Below are 16,032 nucleotides of genomic sequence, written 5' to 3'. Positions count from 1 at the left end.
AGCTCTCTGTGTGTACGTGCATTCATTTCACAGAAAGGAATCATACCTCAAAGAACACTGCTGGTATAGATACAGTAAGGCTTGGCACTTTCCTATCTGATATACAGTTGACTTTTTAAAGAATATTGTGTCCATATACCTATAAACATTCGTGCCAGTGGGCAAATATAACTTCAAAATCATTGTTATTGACAAACTTTGTCCCAAAAACAACGAAAGAAAGCCACCTGTGAGGGTTTAGAGCCAGAAAGAGAGTTTGGAAAGCCATCATAAGTCAACATACATATTAACACTTTGCTTTTATTCTGGTGTTTGTAACATGTTGTTAATATTCAATTTATATGAATAAGAGAAATCTAACCCCTTTCTAATCTTCTTTATAACTGTCTCCGAAGTGGCAGAGGTGAGTGGAAGCTGTGGTTCCATCAATCCCAGAGGCCAGGACTACAGAGGTGATGGGAACTTTTAGTGTTGAATTGAAAATATTACTCAGAAATTCTGTGATCTCTCCAGATGGACCATGTGCTCACAACCCAAGCTGAATCCATGGAAAGGATGAGCAATGTAACAGAATTCATTTTGCTGGGCTTGACCCAGAATCCAGAACTGCAGAAATTCTTATTTGCTGTGTTGTTAATCACCTACTTGATCACACTGGCAGGTAACCTGCTCATCTCCATCACCATCTTCATCAGCCCAGCCCTGGGTTCTCCCATGTACTTTTTCCTGTCCTACTTGTCTATTATAGATGGTTTCTACTCTTCTTCCATAGCACCCAAAATGATCTATGACCTGATCTCTGAGAAGAACACCATCTCCTTCAATGGCTGCATGACTCAGCTCTTTGCAGAACATTTCTTCGCTGGAGCTGAGATCATCTTGTTAATTGTCATGGCCTATGACCGCTATGTAGCCATCTGTAAGCCCTTGCATTACATGACCATCATGAGACGACCTGTCTGTGGTTTCTTCGTGGGAATGGCTGGGATTTTAGGCTTTCTTCATGGAGGAATCCAGATTTTGTTCATGGCCCAGTTACCGTTCTGTGGCCCCAATGTTATTGACCATTTTCTGTGTGATTTAATACCTCTCCTGGAGCTAGCCTGTACAGACACTCGCACTTTGGGGCCCCTGATTGCTGCCAACAGTGGATCACTGTGTTTGCTCATTTTTTCTATGCTGGTTGCTTCTTATGTTGTCATCCTGCACTCACTGAGGACTCATAGCTCTGAAGGGCGTCGCAAAGCCCTGTCTACCTGCGCCTCTCATGTCACCGTTGTCATCTTATTCTTTGTACCTTGTACATTCCTGTACCTGAGACCCATGACCTCCTTCCCCTCTGACAAAGCTGTGACTGTGTTTTGTACCATAGTCTCTCCCATGCTGAACCCTTTAATCTACACCCTCAGAAATGCAGAAGTGAAAAATGTCATGAAGAAACTCTGGGGGCAAATAATGAAAAACAGTGATAAATGAAGTTTGTCATTAGAGTCTTTACCTAAAAATATCTAGTGGTGATTTATAGACATTTATTCCCTTTCTTAAATAAATAAATAGAGATTTATTTCCCTGATCAAACTCGGGGCAGTCAATTTTGCTGCCTGGATCAGATTTCTACAGGAGCACGTATGTCGTGGGCAGGGTCGACATACCCATTAAGACACAGTAGGCATGGTGCCTAGGGCCTACAATAATTTTAGGAGCCCTTGAAATGTTCAATTTCTTTTAAAATAAGGAAACAATGAATGGAATCCAAATCCAACTTGGACTATAGTCATCTTTATATCAATGCAGTTATAAAATATAATTTTTAATATTGTTAATGGAGGAGGAGGGCTCATGAGGACAAAATTACCAACAGGCCACAGAAGTCATAATGTTGCCCTGATTGGAGGTGTGAAACAGATCAGTGTCAATAGTCCTGAACACTCTTTACCCCCAGTGCTACAGCTAGAATGAAGTTTTAGTTTAAAAGACAAAAAGAAACTGCATGTGAAAAAAAGTATTCAACAGCTGGGAGTCTTCAAGTACTTTCATCCAAGTATACTTTTTCTTATCGTAGTAAATTTAAGAGGTTCAGAGATGTTCTCTCATCACAGCGATGAAAATCTCTTTACTTAGCACAATCCCAAGAAGAGAATACTGGCACACAAAGGTACTTTTTTAGAAATTACATTGCCACCATTTTCTGTAATATACAATTGTCTGCAGAAACAATTGGAGGAAGAATTGGCTGGTGCAAAAGAAATATAATTGATCAAGCCTGCAGAGTTAAGGCAGAAAGTACCTGTACATTAAAGTCATGGTTTTTTTAATGTTTATTTTTGAGAGAGAGCACAAGTGAAGGAAGGGAAGAGAAAGAGGGAGATAGAGAATCTGAAGTAGGATCCAGGCTCTGAGCTGTCAGTGCAGAGCCCGACGCGGGGCTCGAACCCATGAACTCTGAGATCATGACCTGAGCCAAAGTCAGACACTTAACTGACTGAGCCACCCAGGTGCCCCTGAAGTTGTCTTTTAGATGTGGACAAAGGAAACGATGACTTTGAACAGCTGTGGCAGGAAATTACCAGTGATATATGAACCAATTTTGTGTAGCGAAACAGAACAATGACCACAGATCCAGATTATAGAAAAGAATTCATAACATGTACATAATGAAATTCTAAGAGAGAGATTCAGAAATAGTCAGATGCTTTGAAATCAAAGATTAAGAGCTTTAGATCAAATAGGCTTGATTTCTCATCTTGTCTGCTGCATTAATTAGCCTTGTAAATGGAAGCAAGTTACTTCATCTCTCTACTGATTTTTTTGGCCTGTAAAATGGACAAAAAACATTACATACTTTCTTAAATTGTAAGCATTAAATGATTTCGGTTGAAAAAAAAAAAGAGTCAGCTGAAAATTAGTGAAATTGCTCAGACACGGTTACAGCCTTCAGAGATGTCACCAGCACAGAAAGTGTGCCAGGGACTACAGTTGCTCACCAGAGCCCAAGAACACCGCCACTTTCATTCACCAACCATGATCACAGGAGGACCAAACATCTGTACTTCAGCCCCAACCCCACGTTACTCCAAAATAAGTCATAAATGGCATCCACTTATGAGTAGGGACAGCATACTGGTGATTTACCATCCCAGCAAGGAAACTAACGGGACCTGTGAGGATCTCTGGACACTAGAAGCTAGCCCACCACCGACTCCCTATTCTGGAATAAAAATGCCCTTAAACATCTCTGCGGTTACAAATAGGGGAGCCAGTTGGAGCGATTGTGAGATGCCTGAGCAGAACTTACTTCAAATGCTCTCAATAATGAGGGACCCTGTGCTCTGAAAAACGGAGAAGGGAGAGCCCAGCGGCAGTGACCAACAGACCTATCTCTGTACAGAGCTTGCGATGCTCAAGGAAGAGCTCAGAAACTTGACCTCAGAAGGTGATTTCACAATCAGGGATTCGAATATCGTGTGATGCTGACATTTCTCATGTTCTCAGAACTTTATATCAGGTCAGATCTCACTCTATATGCAGGCCTTTAGAAAATGTTTTTCCAAAACAAACAAGCAGACTCTTTTTTAAAAATTTATTTATTTTTGAGAGAGAGCATGCGTGAGTGAGAGAGGGGCAGAAAGAGAGGGAGACAAGGAATCCCAAGCAGGCTTCTCACTGTCACTGCAGAGCCTGATGTGGGGCTCAAACCCACAAACTGTGAGATCATGACCAGAGCCGAAATCAAGAGTCAGACGCTTAACCAACTGAGCCACCCAAGTGCCCAGAAACAAGCAGACTCTTAAGAAAACAAAGTGGTAGTTTCCAGAAGGGAGATGGGTGGGGGAAGGGTGATATAGGTACAGGGGATAAAAGGTACAAAGCTCCAGTTATAAATAAGTCAAGGGGATGAAAAGTACAGCATGGGAATATAATCAATAATATTGCAATACTGTTGTATGGTGACAGATGGTGACCACGCTTACTGTGGTGAGCACTGAGTAATGTACAGAACTGTTGAATCCCTGTTGTATACCTGAAACTAATATAACATTGTATTTCAGTTATTCTTCAATAGTAAATTATACAAAACAGATGTTTTGCCATAGTTTCCTGTGAGTGACCAACTTGTAAATATATGCAAGAAATAGGTATGGGGGCGCCTGGGTGGCCTAGTCAGTTAAGCGTCCGACTTCAGCCAGGTCACGATCTCGCGGTCCGTGAGTTCGAGCCCCGCGTCGGGCTCTGGGCTGATGGCTCAGAGCCTGGAGCCTGTTTCTGATTCTGTGTCTCCCTCTCTCTCTGCCCCTCCCCCGTTCATGCTCTGTCTCTCTCTGTCCCAAAAATAAATAAACGTTGAACAAAAAAAAAAAAAAGAAAGAAAGAAAGAAATAGGTATGTTTAAAATGTCAAACTTCTCTTTTAAAGATCTAGCTGTCATTCCCAAGAAAGATGGGATGGAATAGGAACAAGTAAAAATAAGGAGGACGATTCTCATGAGGATGATGGTGATGACAGCTTATGTTTGTTGAGCACCTTCTGTGAATAACATCCTGACCTAAGGACTCATTTTATGTTTTGGAGGCAACAAATTTCTGCCATTCTTTCTTTCGTCAATTTATTTTAGCCCTCAAATTGTGGGACTTCCCTCTGTTTGAAACAATTCATAATTTGAACACAATGGTGACCCTACCCACAGGATGGTGTGAAGAGCAATAAAACAATTCTAGTATATAATTGTGACAGCTTTTTCCATTTTGACTGCTTACTAGGTGCAAAGTGTTTTGTATTCACATTTTGTTATTCAATTCTCACTCCAGCCCAGTAACGGCAATGATTTCCCTGTTTCATGAATTAGAAAGCAATGGGTTGGAGAGGGTAATTATATAGCTCAAGATCAATTAGCTAAAATTTGCTTGAATCCGGGGCGCCTGGGTGGCTCAGTCGGTTGAGCGTCCGACTTCGGCTCAGGTCATGATCTCGCGGTTTGTGACTTCGAGCCCCACATCGGGCTCTGTGCTGACAGCTCAGAGCCTGGAACCTGCTTCGGATTCTGTGTCTCGCTCTTTCTCTGCCCCTCCCCTGCTCACGCTCTGTCTCTCTCTGTCTCAAAAATAAAACATTAAAAATAATTAAAAAACAAAAAATAAATTAAAAAAAAATAAAATTTGCTTGAATCAGAATTCATATCTAAGCCTGTCTGACCCACAGCCTCTGTGTGTTACCAAGCCCATTTTGTATCTCTTTAACATAACCAGACAACAAACTAAAATTTTTATTCTAATATTTGGAATTTTCTTCTTGAAACCATTTGGCCTCCATTGTTTGAACTCATTTGAAAGTGGACTTACCTTCATAGATAGACCAGGCTGAAAATGTACGAGTCCACAAAGAACCAGCTAAGCACTGGTCAATAATTTGTAACCGCATGAGTGTTTTGATTCCCACAAAACAGGAAATTTCTTTGCAATTATTTTTTCCTCCATCTGCAAGAGTCTGTACATAAAGGTGTGGCTTGTGCCTTATATAGTAGTACTTTCCTCTAATAGATAAAAAATAGTAAATATGTTTGATATGAATATGTACTCATCCTGCTGTCATCTATTAAAAAGGAAAAACTTCACTGAGGGAAGAAAGTTCAAGAGGTGACAAACTATTTTTTAATTAATTTTACCTGTTACTTTTTACTTTTTATTATGATTGTTATTTTTACTTTGTCTATTTTGAGAGAGAGACAGAGTGAAAGAGAATCCCAAGCAGGCTCCGTGGCAGGGCTTGAACTCACAAACCACGAGATCATGACCTGATTTCCCTGTTTCATGAATTAGGAAACAAAGGGTTGGAGCCAAAATCAAGAGTGAACGCTCAACCAACTGAGCCACCCAAGGGCCCCAAAATACTACTTTTTTTTTCTTAATGTTTTTATTTATTTTTGAGACAGAGACAGAGCATGAGCAGGGAAGGGGCAGAGAGAGAGGGAGACACAGAATCGGAAGCAGGCTCCAGGCTCTGAGCCATCAGCACAGAGCCCACTGCGGGGCTCGAACTCACAGACTCTGAGATTACGACCTGAGCCAACGTCGGACACTCAATCGACTGAGCCACCCAGGCGCCCCCAAAATACTACTTTTTTAAGTAGCTTGCCTGTACTAACAATAAGCTGTGGAATAAAATCTCACATGCAGTTCTGTTTTGACGCCACATGGATATTTTCAACAGTACTTAAAATTTGGAAGCTTATGCTAGCTAGCTCCAGCCTTTCTTCTTCTGCTGCCCGTTGGTGGGGGCACCATCATTTATTAGACGCCTATCAACCTGTCAGGTGCTGTGGTCTTCACGCACATGGTACTTTGACAAGGGCATACACTAAGGATTAAAATGCTTATTCTTGTTCATGGAAACCAAGGATCCAAAAAGTTTAAGATGCCTTATAAGTGAACAAAGAAATCATTTAGCCCCAGAGGGTACCCTTTAGGATGGCAGAGGCTTAACCAAGTTAATAGAAGAATGGAAGGAGGAGGTGGAGGAGAAGGAAAAGCTGATAACCAGGATATCTAGCAAAACACTGATGGCAACTCTCACTGGGTAATGTCTTATAGGTGGATTTACACATGCACGTGTGTGTGTGTGTGTGTGTGTGTGCACATGTGTGTATTGTTCACCTTTGTTTTCCTACATTCTGAATTTTAAAATAAATATGTATTTGGGGAGAAAGAGGTTTTATCATAGACTCCAAGATGGAGACACCGCTACCTTTGTGAACAAGATTAGTAATAATTTTGAAATCATATAGAAAACTTCTGGTGATATTTACTCATGTATTTATTCTAGCAAGTTGAAATGTTTTCAAAAATAAGCAGCACTTGTAAGTTGGTTGGGCCATTATTAATCATGACTCAGGCAATAAAAACAAGGGATTTAAAAAAAGTGGGGGGAGCACTTGGATCAGTTCATTATGCTAGTTGGTAACTGTACTAAAAGGTGCTTATCAAATTTCAACTGAAGTAAGTATGCTTTTCTAGAAAGTCTCCTTTAGATAAAATTGTGGCAAATTCGAGAAAACAATAGGCTGTTTTTAGTGACCCTCACCATGGTTTCATATTTATTAGCTAATTGGAATACAGGCTCAATCATACTTTTATTATCTTAACAGCAGAAATGAATAGGTATAAAATTCAAGGTCTCGTTATACCTAGTTTTTTAAATTTTTTTTAACATTTATTTATTGTTGAGAGACAGAGAGAGACAGAGCATGAGCAGGAGAGGGGCAGAGAGAGAGGGAGACACAGAATCTGAAACAGGCTCTGAGCTTTGTGCTGTCAGCACAGAACCCAATGCGGGGCTCAAACCCACAAACCACGAAATCATGACCTGAGCCGAAGCCGGGCCTGAGCCACCCAGGCACCCCTCATTATACGTAATTTTTTAACTAGACTATCAGAATGTGACAAAATGAAAGAAGGCAACATTTATTTTCCCTAAGAACTCGGCAACTGTTATTTTTGTGAGACATAGAGGTTTGAGGGTAAAGCAGTAACTATTTCCTAATGAGCTCCTGAATCAGTTCTTGGATACTAACTGTGAATACTTGTAGTAGACAAACTTTCATATTAACTTCTAGTTTCTTTTTTGGTACAAGCATAAAAAGTGGGTATGTTGCAACATGGTGAATTACATACTGTGAAGCAAAAGCTTTTTGGAAATTATGAGAGCCTACACTCTTAAAGAATGAAGCCTGAGAAAGGGTCTCGCCAGAGTTCATAAAACCAGGAAAAGAACAGAGCAAACACGGATGTACATTTCAGATTCCAGAACCCCAGCATCCCTTGGAATCTGAAGCAGGGAGTTAGGAAGAATAATCACTGGCCAAAAACAAAGTCATCTACTCTAAGCACAGCATTATTTTCACACCTAGTAGAGATAGAAAAGTGAAGGAAGGCAGCCTCTGTATGGAAGATTAGGGAAAGGTTGAGGAACATATAAAATAAAACGTTGTGGGAATATGTGCCAGAAACTGGATTCTGAATTTGACATCGATTTTCTAATTTAATTCTCACAGTAACACTTTAGATATGTATTGTCTGTATCTTTATTTTAAAGACAGGCATCAGAGGCTGCTAGATGTTTCGTCACTTTCTCAAGGTCGTGCACAAGTAAGCACGGGAAATAGGACAGAAACTCAGGTTGATCTGTCTCCAGAGCAAAGGTCTTCTAGAACAGCAGCTATGCCAGGGATGTCATACAGGGTGATAAGAAGGAAGAGAAGCCTGCCTGGATGCGTACAGACTGCTAGCCACAGCTAAGCAAGAAGTTATTTGCCTTACGTTGTATTTTGCCTCACATTTCTACAGCTCCATTATCACACAGACTGGAATGATATACCATGGATCACTAGTGAAAGAGCTGAATGATGGACCAAAAACAACCGATTTGGGGTATTGGCTTAGGTACTTCACAGCCAGATAACCTTGATTAACCAATCACATCAAGAGACAAAGTTTCTTCATTTCTAAAACAGGGATAATAATGATTCATGCCACATACGTCTTACACCGTTGTTTTATAACCAAACTATGTAATTCAGGTAAAAAGACTAAACCCTAAAAGCCTATGAAGATGAACAGATAGACATAATGGAATAAGGTGATATTCAGTAGTCAGAACGAGTTTTGGTTTGTTACACTTACAGAAATAAAGTCATTTCTACTTCCTGCTTTACCACTCATTACATACATGTAGTTTCTTACTGAATGAAGAGCTTTCTCATGGCATTTTTTACGTCTTCATTTCTCAGGGTGTAAATGAGTGGATTCAGCATAGGCGTCAGAATACCATAAAATACTGCCATGTTTTTGTCCACGGACAAAGTAGACGATGGCCGCATATAAGTAAATATACAAGGCACAAAGAACAGGGCAACAACAGTGAAGTGGGCCCCACAGGTGGAGAGGGCTTTGCGCCTCCCCTCGGCACCGTGGCACCTCAAGGAACGCAGGATGACAACGTAGGAGGCAGCCAGCATGAGGAAGTTCAACAGGCAGATCACACCACTGTTGGCCACCACCAGGACGCCAGTGACATATGTGTCGGTGCAGGCGAGCTCCAGCAAGGGGTACAGGTCGCAGACAAAGTGATTGATCACATTAGGCCCACAGAAGGGCAGCTGAAGGACCAGGAGGAGCTGAACCAGTGAATGCAGGAAGCCTCCCAGCCAAGCCACCCCCACCAGCAGGGCACAGAGATGCTTGGTCATGGTGGTCGTGTAGTGCAGAGGCTCGCAGATGGCCACGTAGCGGTCATAGGCCATGACCGTGAGCAGAATAATCTCAACACCTCCCAAGAAATGGGCCCCAAAGAGCTGAGCCATGCAACCCTCAAAAGAGATGGCTCTCCCCTCACACAAGGAGTCCGCAATGAGTTTAGGGGCCATAGAGGAAGAATAACAGGTATCAATAAAGGACAGATTGGCCAAGAAAAAATACATGGGGGAAGCCAGGGTGGGACTGGAGGTAATGGTGACCACAATGAGCATGTTGTCACACACGGTGACCACATAGATGATCAAAAAAACCACAAAGAGGACTCTCTGTATCTCTGGCTTCTGTGAGAGTCCCAGCATGAAAAACTCTGTGATATTGTGTGGCATTTCCATATAGCCCAAGGACAATGAGAATGCAGGTACGGTATTGCCTATAAAGTCAAGAGAAAAACACAACCATAAGAGAACTAATTACAGGGTGGGGGAAGGTGCTGCCAGATTTTCTTCAGACACACTCGCTTCCCTTTGTCCCTCTTAACTCTTTCCATTCCAATATTTTTGTATCAATTCACTTTGTTAACCACAAAATATGAGCATATGTCTATTGTTGACTTTTGCATCACTGGGCAGTAGATTTCTAAGTTCTTACATGAAAACAACTAAATATTAGTTTCATTACTGCTAAAACTGAACATTTGGCAGACCTTGATTTTCCACTAGAGTATGCCTCTGACAATTTTCAGGATGGTTCCACATAGATGCAACGGCACCTGAGAAAACCATGAACATTTAGGATCTCCTGAAAACTCTGCGTGTTTAGTCCACATCCTTTGAATTCAGTCTTTCTTCTTGAACTTTTCAATGAAGCTTGCTACACTTTCTGTCAGTGTTTCTGATGGCAACACAAACCGATGTAAAACAGAAGCAAATCTCAGACAAGCTGATAGGCTGCAGCTGAAGACCTGCCCGACTTCCTGGTTCTTTCCCGGCTCACCCCCTCCCACTCAGAACCCGTGCTGTGGGCGGCATCATGTCCAGGAGGCCAAACTTAAATTACTCTTGCCCCCTTGCTTTACACGTTTTATATGCTTCTGGTTTTGCTTTCCCTGGGCTCAGTGAAATCCTTCTAGTTAAAAGCTACTAGTCCTTCCGCATCTGTAGGAAGGACTTCCTTTAAAGTAAAAGTTTGTTGAGCATCTGTGGAAGATTCTATTAAGTAATGAGTATCTGCCTATTCATTAAAGGAAGCTCCAGGGGCAGGAAGAACAGATGCTCCCTCTTAACCAGCTACAAGGTAGAATATTCCTACTCACCCTTTCTTCTCTTAGTGATAGTAAGAAAATGCCTATGCCTACCCTGGTTTTAAACAAAAACCTGGGGCACCTGGGTGGCTCAGTCAGTTAAGCGTCCAACTTTGCCTTAGATCATGATCTCATGGTTCGTGGGTTTGAGCCCCGCATAGGGCTCTGTGCTGACAGCTCAGATCCTGGAGCCTGCTTCGGATTCTGTGTCTCCCTCTCTCTCTGCCCCTCACCCCCCACTTATTCTCTCTCTCTCTCTCTCTCTCTCTCTCAAAAATAAACATTTATAAAAAATTTTAAACAAAAAACTGACACTAAGCCTACCCACCAGCAATCTATTACTCTCCTGGAAACAGGCCTCCTTAAAGTAGCTAAATCTTCCGACTTGCTGGAAACCTGATGTTCAGTATGGTAAGAATTAAGGGAGAACGTTTAAGTGTCAGAGGAAGGGACACCCAGATATACGAGATATAAGAAATACTGGGGAGTAGATTCCTGGGTTGATCTGGAAGCTGCCCCCTCCTTTTCTCTCTCCCAGTTTTAGTTCAAGGAGGCAAAGTTGCTTCTGTAAGTGACGAGTCAAATGGGGACCTTTTCAGAGTAAAACGTGATGGCCAAGAACACAGACAGGGGTGATAAGAGCAAATCCCTGGGTCGCATGCAGTTTTTGCCAAGCACGTTCCTAAGTGCTTTACGTATATCAGCTTGTTTAATCCTCACATTATCCCCTTGAAGTAGACTGCTGTTTTCATCCCCCTTTTGCAGAGGAAGAAAGTGATACACATACGAGCAACCCACAGAAGCATGCTCAGCTAGGAAGTGGCCGAGCTGGGACTTGCACCCAGGCAGTCTTGCTATACAGATGCTGTGGGCTTCACCGCACTATACTGTCATGGAGGCTTATCTGGGTGTGAATCCTTCCTCTGCCTTCCTCTGTGAACAACTTCTCAAAGCCTCAATCTTCTTATTTATAAAATGAAAATGGGAGCGCCTGGGTAGCTCAGTCAGTTAAGTGTCCAACTTTGGCTCAGGTGATGATCTCACAGTTTGCGGGTTCGAAGCCCGCGTCAGGCTCTGTGCTGACAGCTCAGAGCCTGGAGTTTGCTTTGGATTCACTGTCTCCCTCTCTCTCTGCCCCTCCTCCACTCAGGCGCTCGCTCGCTCTCTCTCTCTCTCTTAAAAATAAACATTTTAGGGGCGCCTGGATGGCTCAGTCGGTTGAGCGGCCGACTTCGGCTCAGGTCGTGATCTCGCGGTCTGTGAGTTCGAGCCCCGCGTCGGGCTCTGTGCTGACAGCTCCGAGCCTGGAGCCTGTTTCAGATTCTGTGTCTCCCTCTCTCTGACCCTCCCCTGTTCATGCTCTGTCTCTCCCTGTCTCAAAAATAAATAAAACGTTAAAAAAATAAATAAATAAACATTTTAAAAATTTAATAAATAGACAAAAATAAAATGAAAACCAAAGAACTGCTATACCTTGAGGTTGCAGAGAGCAGTAAATGATAACAGGGCACGCCGGGTGTTTGTACAGAGCCTGGATGCAATATACATTCAAAAATGGCATCTCTAAAATCACCATCATTAACACCATGGACAACAAACTCATTACGTGGCTTAAATACCCAAGGACCTAGGTGGATATGTTCAAAACTAAATTAGTTGTATTGAATATAGCTAATTATATTCAAAATTATAATATTATAAATATTTAAAAAATGAGCTAATACTGATCCCCATACAGAACACAATAGAGAAAATGCAAATTGGTATGAATAGCACAGAATTCAGCCCAAAAATAAAAATGTTAAGCTGATTCATCTCTGCGATTTGTGGGAATACAAAATAAATTCTTTGTTAAAAAGCTAGCTAGAAAAAAAAAAGTCTCCTGTTTGAGTTATCCATGAGAAACAAAATTATTGTGTGGAAAGTAATGAGAATTTTAGTAAAATTATCCCACCACAGTTTTGAGTTGCATTTTTCTTTAGTTTTCAAAAACAGATTACAGACAACTTACATTGACTGGATCTGAGGACAACAGGTCTCCAGGTGTTGTGTTGTGCTTTGTTTTTACCTCCTAACATAACAGAAAGGTGGATCCGGAAGAGTTCTTAAAGGATCATTCAGATCAGCTCCAATGTATCATCCCAAATTTCACTGTTTCATGTGATTAAACTGCTGGATGAGATTAGAATGTTTTATACATTGAGGCAAAGCACAGACGAAGCAAGTGCTATCAATTACCGAAACTCATCTGATCTGAAGGTTTCTTTTTTTGTTGTTGTTTATTTATTTTTGAGACGCGGGGGGTGGGGCAGGGGGAAAGGCAGAGGATCCGAAGCGGGCTCTGAGCTGACAGCATAGAGCCAGATGCGGGGCTTAAACTCACAAGCTGTGACATCATGACCTGGGCCAAAGTCAGACACTCAACCAACTGAGCCGCCCAGGCGCCCCTGAAGATTTCTTAGAATAGTACGAAGTGAAAACACAAATGATGGTCATTCATTTACAAGAAGCTGGGAGTTGTTTTGTCATCCATTTCCCTTTTGTCTGCTTAAGAACCTGATGGGACTTAAAATCATCATTTCCAGTTCTCTATTTTAAAGACGGTGGAGTTCAGACTCAGAGAGATCTTAGATATAGATGCACTGAGCCAAGGTCACATGGGTGACCCATGACAGAGGTGTGGCTGGAACCCAGGTCACACCTCACCCCAGCCTATGCCCTTTCCAATGCAACCACCACTTTCCGTTGTCTGCCTTCTTTAGACAGAGTTAACCGGTTCATTAGCTCTGCTTTCTGCTAAGGATATTCACCAGCACAGTCTCCGAGAAAAGCTTTTTCCTTCCACTGGACAGGGTTTTTATAAGGGAATTGGGAGTGACAGCACAGGGACAGTCAGTGCCATGTGCTTTCTGCCTCTCTAGGGGAGACTAATTCTCCCTCATGGGGATCACTCACTGGAGTTTGTGCCTCGTTCACAGGTCAGAACAACGTTGACACCATCATTTAATTAGTCCCCTGACTACAATTTCGGTCTCACAAGGAAGTGGCTTCTATTGTGCCTCTTACAAGTGCCCAGTATCTTTCAAGCGTCTGAACAGAGAGATTATAAATTGTCAGGAGGAAAGGGGAGTTAGGATATTTCAGGAACTGTCACTGGAGGGTCAGCGTCTTTAGAGAAATTTCTGGCTGAACAACACCAAGAAGAATCAACGGCATTTACTGAGCATCTTCTGTGCTCAGAAGGGGGGCCTTTCATCTCCTCCCTTAAAGCTGAGAGAAGAGTATCACTGTCCTTCATCCATTCCTCTCCTGCGTGGTGTGCCAAAAGACCAAAATGACGTGAACCAGAATTGTACCTCTGCCATTTCAATCATTCAATAAGGATTTTTTTCCAGGCCCACTTAATAAAAGATAGTACTTTGCTAAATGTCAGGAGTACCCTGGTGAGTGAGACAGACACAGTCCTTGGCAGCATGGAACTTCTATTTACATGGAGCAGAAGCCTCCTCCCAAACAAAGCAGGGGCGTAAACAAATAGAATCACCAAATCAAAATCAAATAAATGGAACTGTTGGGTTCATTTTATATATTTTTAATGCTGATAAATACTGACAGAGATGCACGTGTAGAATACTTAACTGACGTGTGGGGCAAGTTTTCCTCCATAACATTTTGTAAACGTTTACCTTCCCAGCACCCTTGCCTGCTTGGCATGTGCTCAGCAATTGCCCAGGGCTGAATGAATCCTATTCTAAGCCTTCCCCCAACCAGTTTCCTGAAAGTTTCTATCAAGAGTCACAAACCAGAGAGAATTTAGTCCACTGTAAATCCATGTCACCACCTTCGAAAGGCTTATCAACATCACCCAGGGATCCTACTCCATTTCTGTAATCGACACATTTTTCCAGTTCTCCTCAAGGACCATTTAAAACCTTCACCTTTGGGGCACCCGGGTGGCTCAGTGGGTTAAGTATCTGACCCTTGATCTCATCTCAGGTCATGATCTCGTGATTCATGAGTTTGAGCCCTGCAACAAGCTCATTGCTGACAGTGTGGAGGCTGCTTGGGATTATCTCTCCCTCTCTCCCCCTGTTCGTGGCGGGGGGGGGGGGGGGGCCACACATGCACACACACTCTCTCCCTCTCTCAAAATAAATAAATAAACTTTAAATAAATAAAACAAGGGGCACCTGGGTGGCTCAGTCGGTTAAGTGTCCAACTTCAGCTCAGGTCATGATCTCAGGGTTCGTGGGTTCAAGCCCCGCGTTGGGCTCTGTGCTGACAGCTCAGAGCCTGGGGCCTGCTTCAGATTCTGTGTCTCTCTCTCTCTCTTCCCCTCCCCTGCTCAACCTCTGTCTCTCTCTCTCAAAAATAAACATTAAAAACATTTTTAATAAAACCTCACTTTCTTCAAAACTCCCTTCCCCAGCTTCCAATCTCTACTCTTGTTTTAAGTCAAGAACTCCTTGGGTCTTGTCTCTTAGAGCTACACTGCAGTCCATGAACTTCTTTCCTTCCTTTTCTCTGCTCTCTTTCACAGCAGCGGGAGCTGCATCATTCTGGACGGCCCCTCCCACTTTCCCTCACCAGTGTTTCACCCAGTAAATCTCTTGCACATCGACTCTGTCTTAGCTTCTGCTTCTCAGAGAACTAGGACTGATGTGGAACATATAAAGACCTCTTACAAATCAATAAGATAAAAGCAACCACATGAGACTGGAACAGCACTTCTGCAAAGAAGCCATCCAGTGGTCAGTAAACATCTTAGGGAGTAGCGTTCCCCTCTTTTATCACCTGACAAATAGGACACAGAAGCACAATAAAATACCACTGCAATCCTTCCCCTACGTGCCTAAAATTAAAAGGACAGTCAATACTGAGTGTTTGTTGTCAATATGGAGGAACAGTATCTCTCGTATGCTGCTGGTGAACATGTATAATAGTTTTCCAAAGTATACATTGGATAAACATAAATATACACATAACCTATGACCCAGAAGCCCTATTCCTAGGTATAAACCCAAGAGAAAGTTATGTAGCCGTACGCCGGAAGATACATCACCAAGAATGTCAAGAGACCTATTGATAACAGCATAAAAGTGTTAACAACTCAAATGTCCATAATTAACAGAATGTATAAAAAAAGGTTGCTATATTTATACAATGGACTAACAGAATGAAAGTAGGTGAATGGCAGATATAAGAACATGGGTCTCACAAACACAATGGTGAGCCAAAGAATTTAGACACAAAAGATTATATTCAGTATGATTGCATTGATTTAAAATGTCAAATAGGCCAATCTAGAGACGGGTACATAGGTGGTAAATGTAAAAAGTATAAAGAAAAGCAAAGAAGGGGCGCCTGGGTGGCTCAGTCGGTTAAGCGTCCGACTTCGGCTCAGGTCATGATCTCATGGTCCGTGAGTTCGGGCCCCACGTCAGGCTCTGTGCTGACAGCTCAGAGCCTGGAGCCTGCTTCGGATTC

General features: G+C 42.3%; 2 protein-coding genes across 2 annotated transcripts; one reads left to right on the top strand and one right to left on the bottom strand.

The window, feature by feature from the left end:
• Positions 1-513: 513 nt before the first annotated feature.
• LOC124505360 (olfactory receptor 4C45-like) lies at positions 514-1,476 on the top strand. The gene has a single exon (XM_047071301.1). It carries the CDS (start codon positions 514-516, stop codon positions 1,474-1,476), a length of 963 nt encoding a protein of 320 aa, XP_046927257.1.
• Positions 1,477-8,728: 7,252 nt separating this feature from the next.
• On the bottom strand, positions 8,729-9,637 carry LOC124505495 (olfactory receptor 4C3). Its single transcript, XM_047071459.1, has one exon. The coding sequence runs from the start codon at positions 9,635-9,637 to the stop codon at positions 8,729-8,731; it is 909 nt and encodes a 302-aa protein (XP_046927415.1).
• Between the last annotated feature and the right edge of the window lie 6,395 nt (positions 9,638-16,032).

This window comes from Lynx rufus, unplaced genomic scaffold, assembly GCF_022079265.1.
Source record: "Lynx rufus isolate CCGP_SWC_20201006 ecotype Redwood Valley unplaced genomic scaffold, mLynRuf1.p SCAF_9, whole genome shotgun sequence".
NCBI classification, from domain to species: Eukaryota; Metazoa; Chordata; class Mammalia; order Carnivora; family Felidae; genus Lynx; species Lynx rufus.
The sequence above is the reverse complement of the archived record's forward strand: the minus strand, read 5'-3'. Positions and strand labels throughout refer to the sequence as shown.

Excerpts from the sequence above, each read along its gene's own strand:
- LOC124505360 (XM_047071301.1), top strand. The coding sequence starts at position 514 with ATGGACCATGTGCTCACAACCCAAGCTGAATCCATGGAAAGGATGAGC.
- LOC124505495 (XM_047071459.1), bottom strand. The coding sequence starts at position 9,637 with ATGGAAATGCCACACAATATCACAGAGTTTTTCATGCTGGGACTCTCA.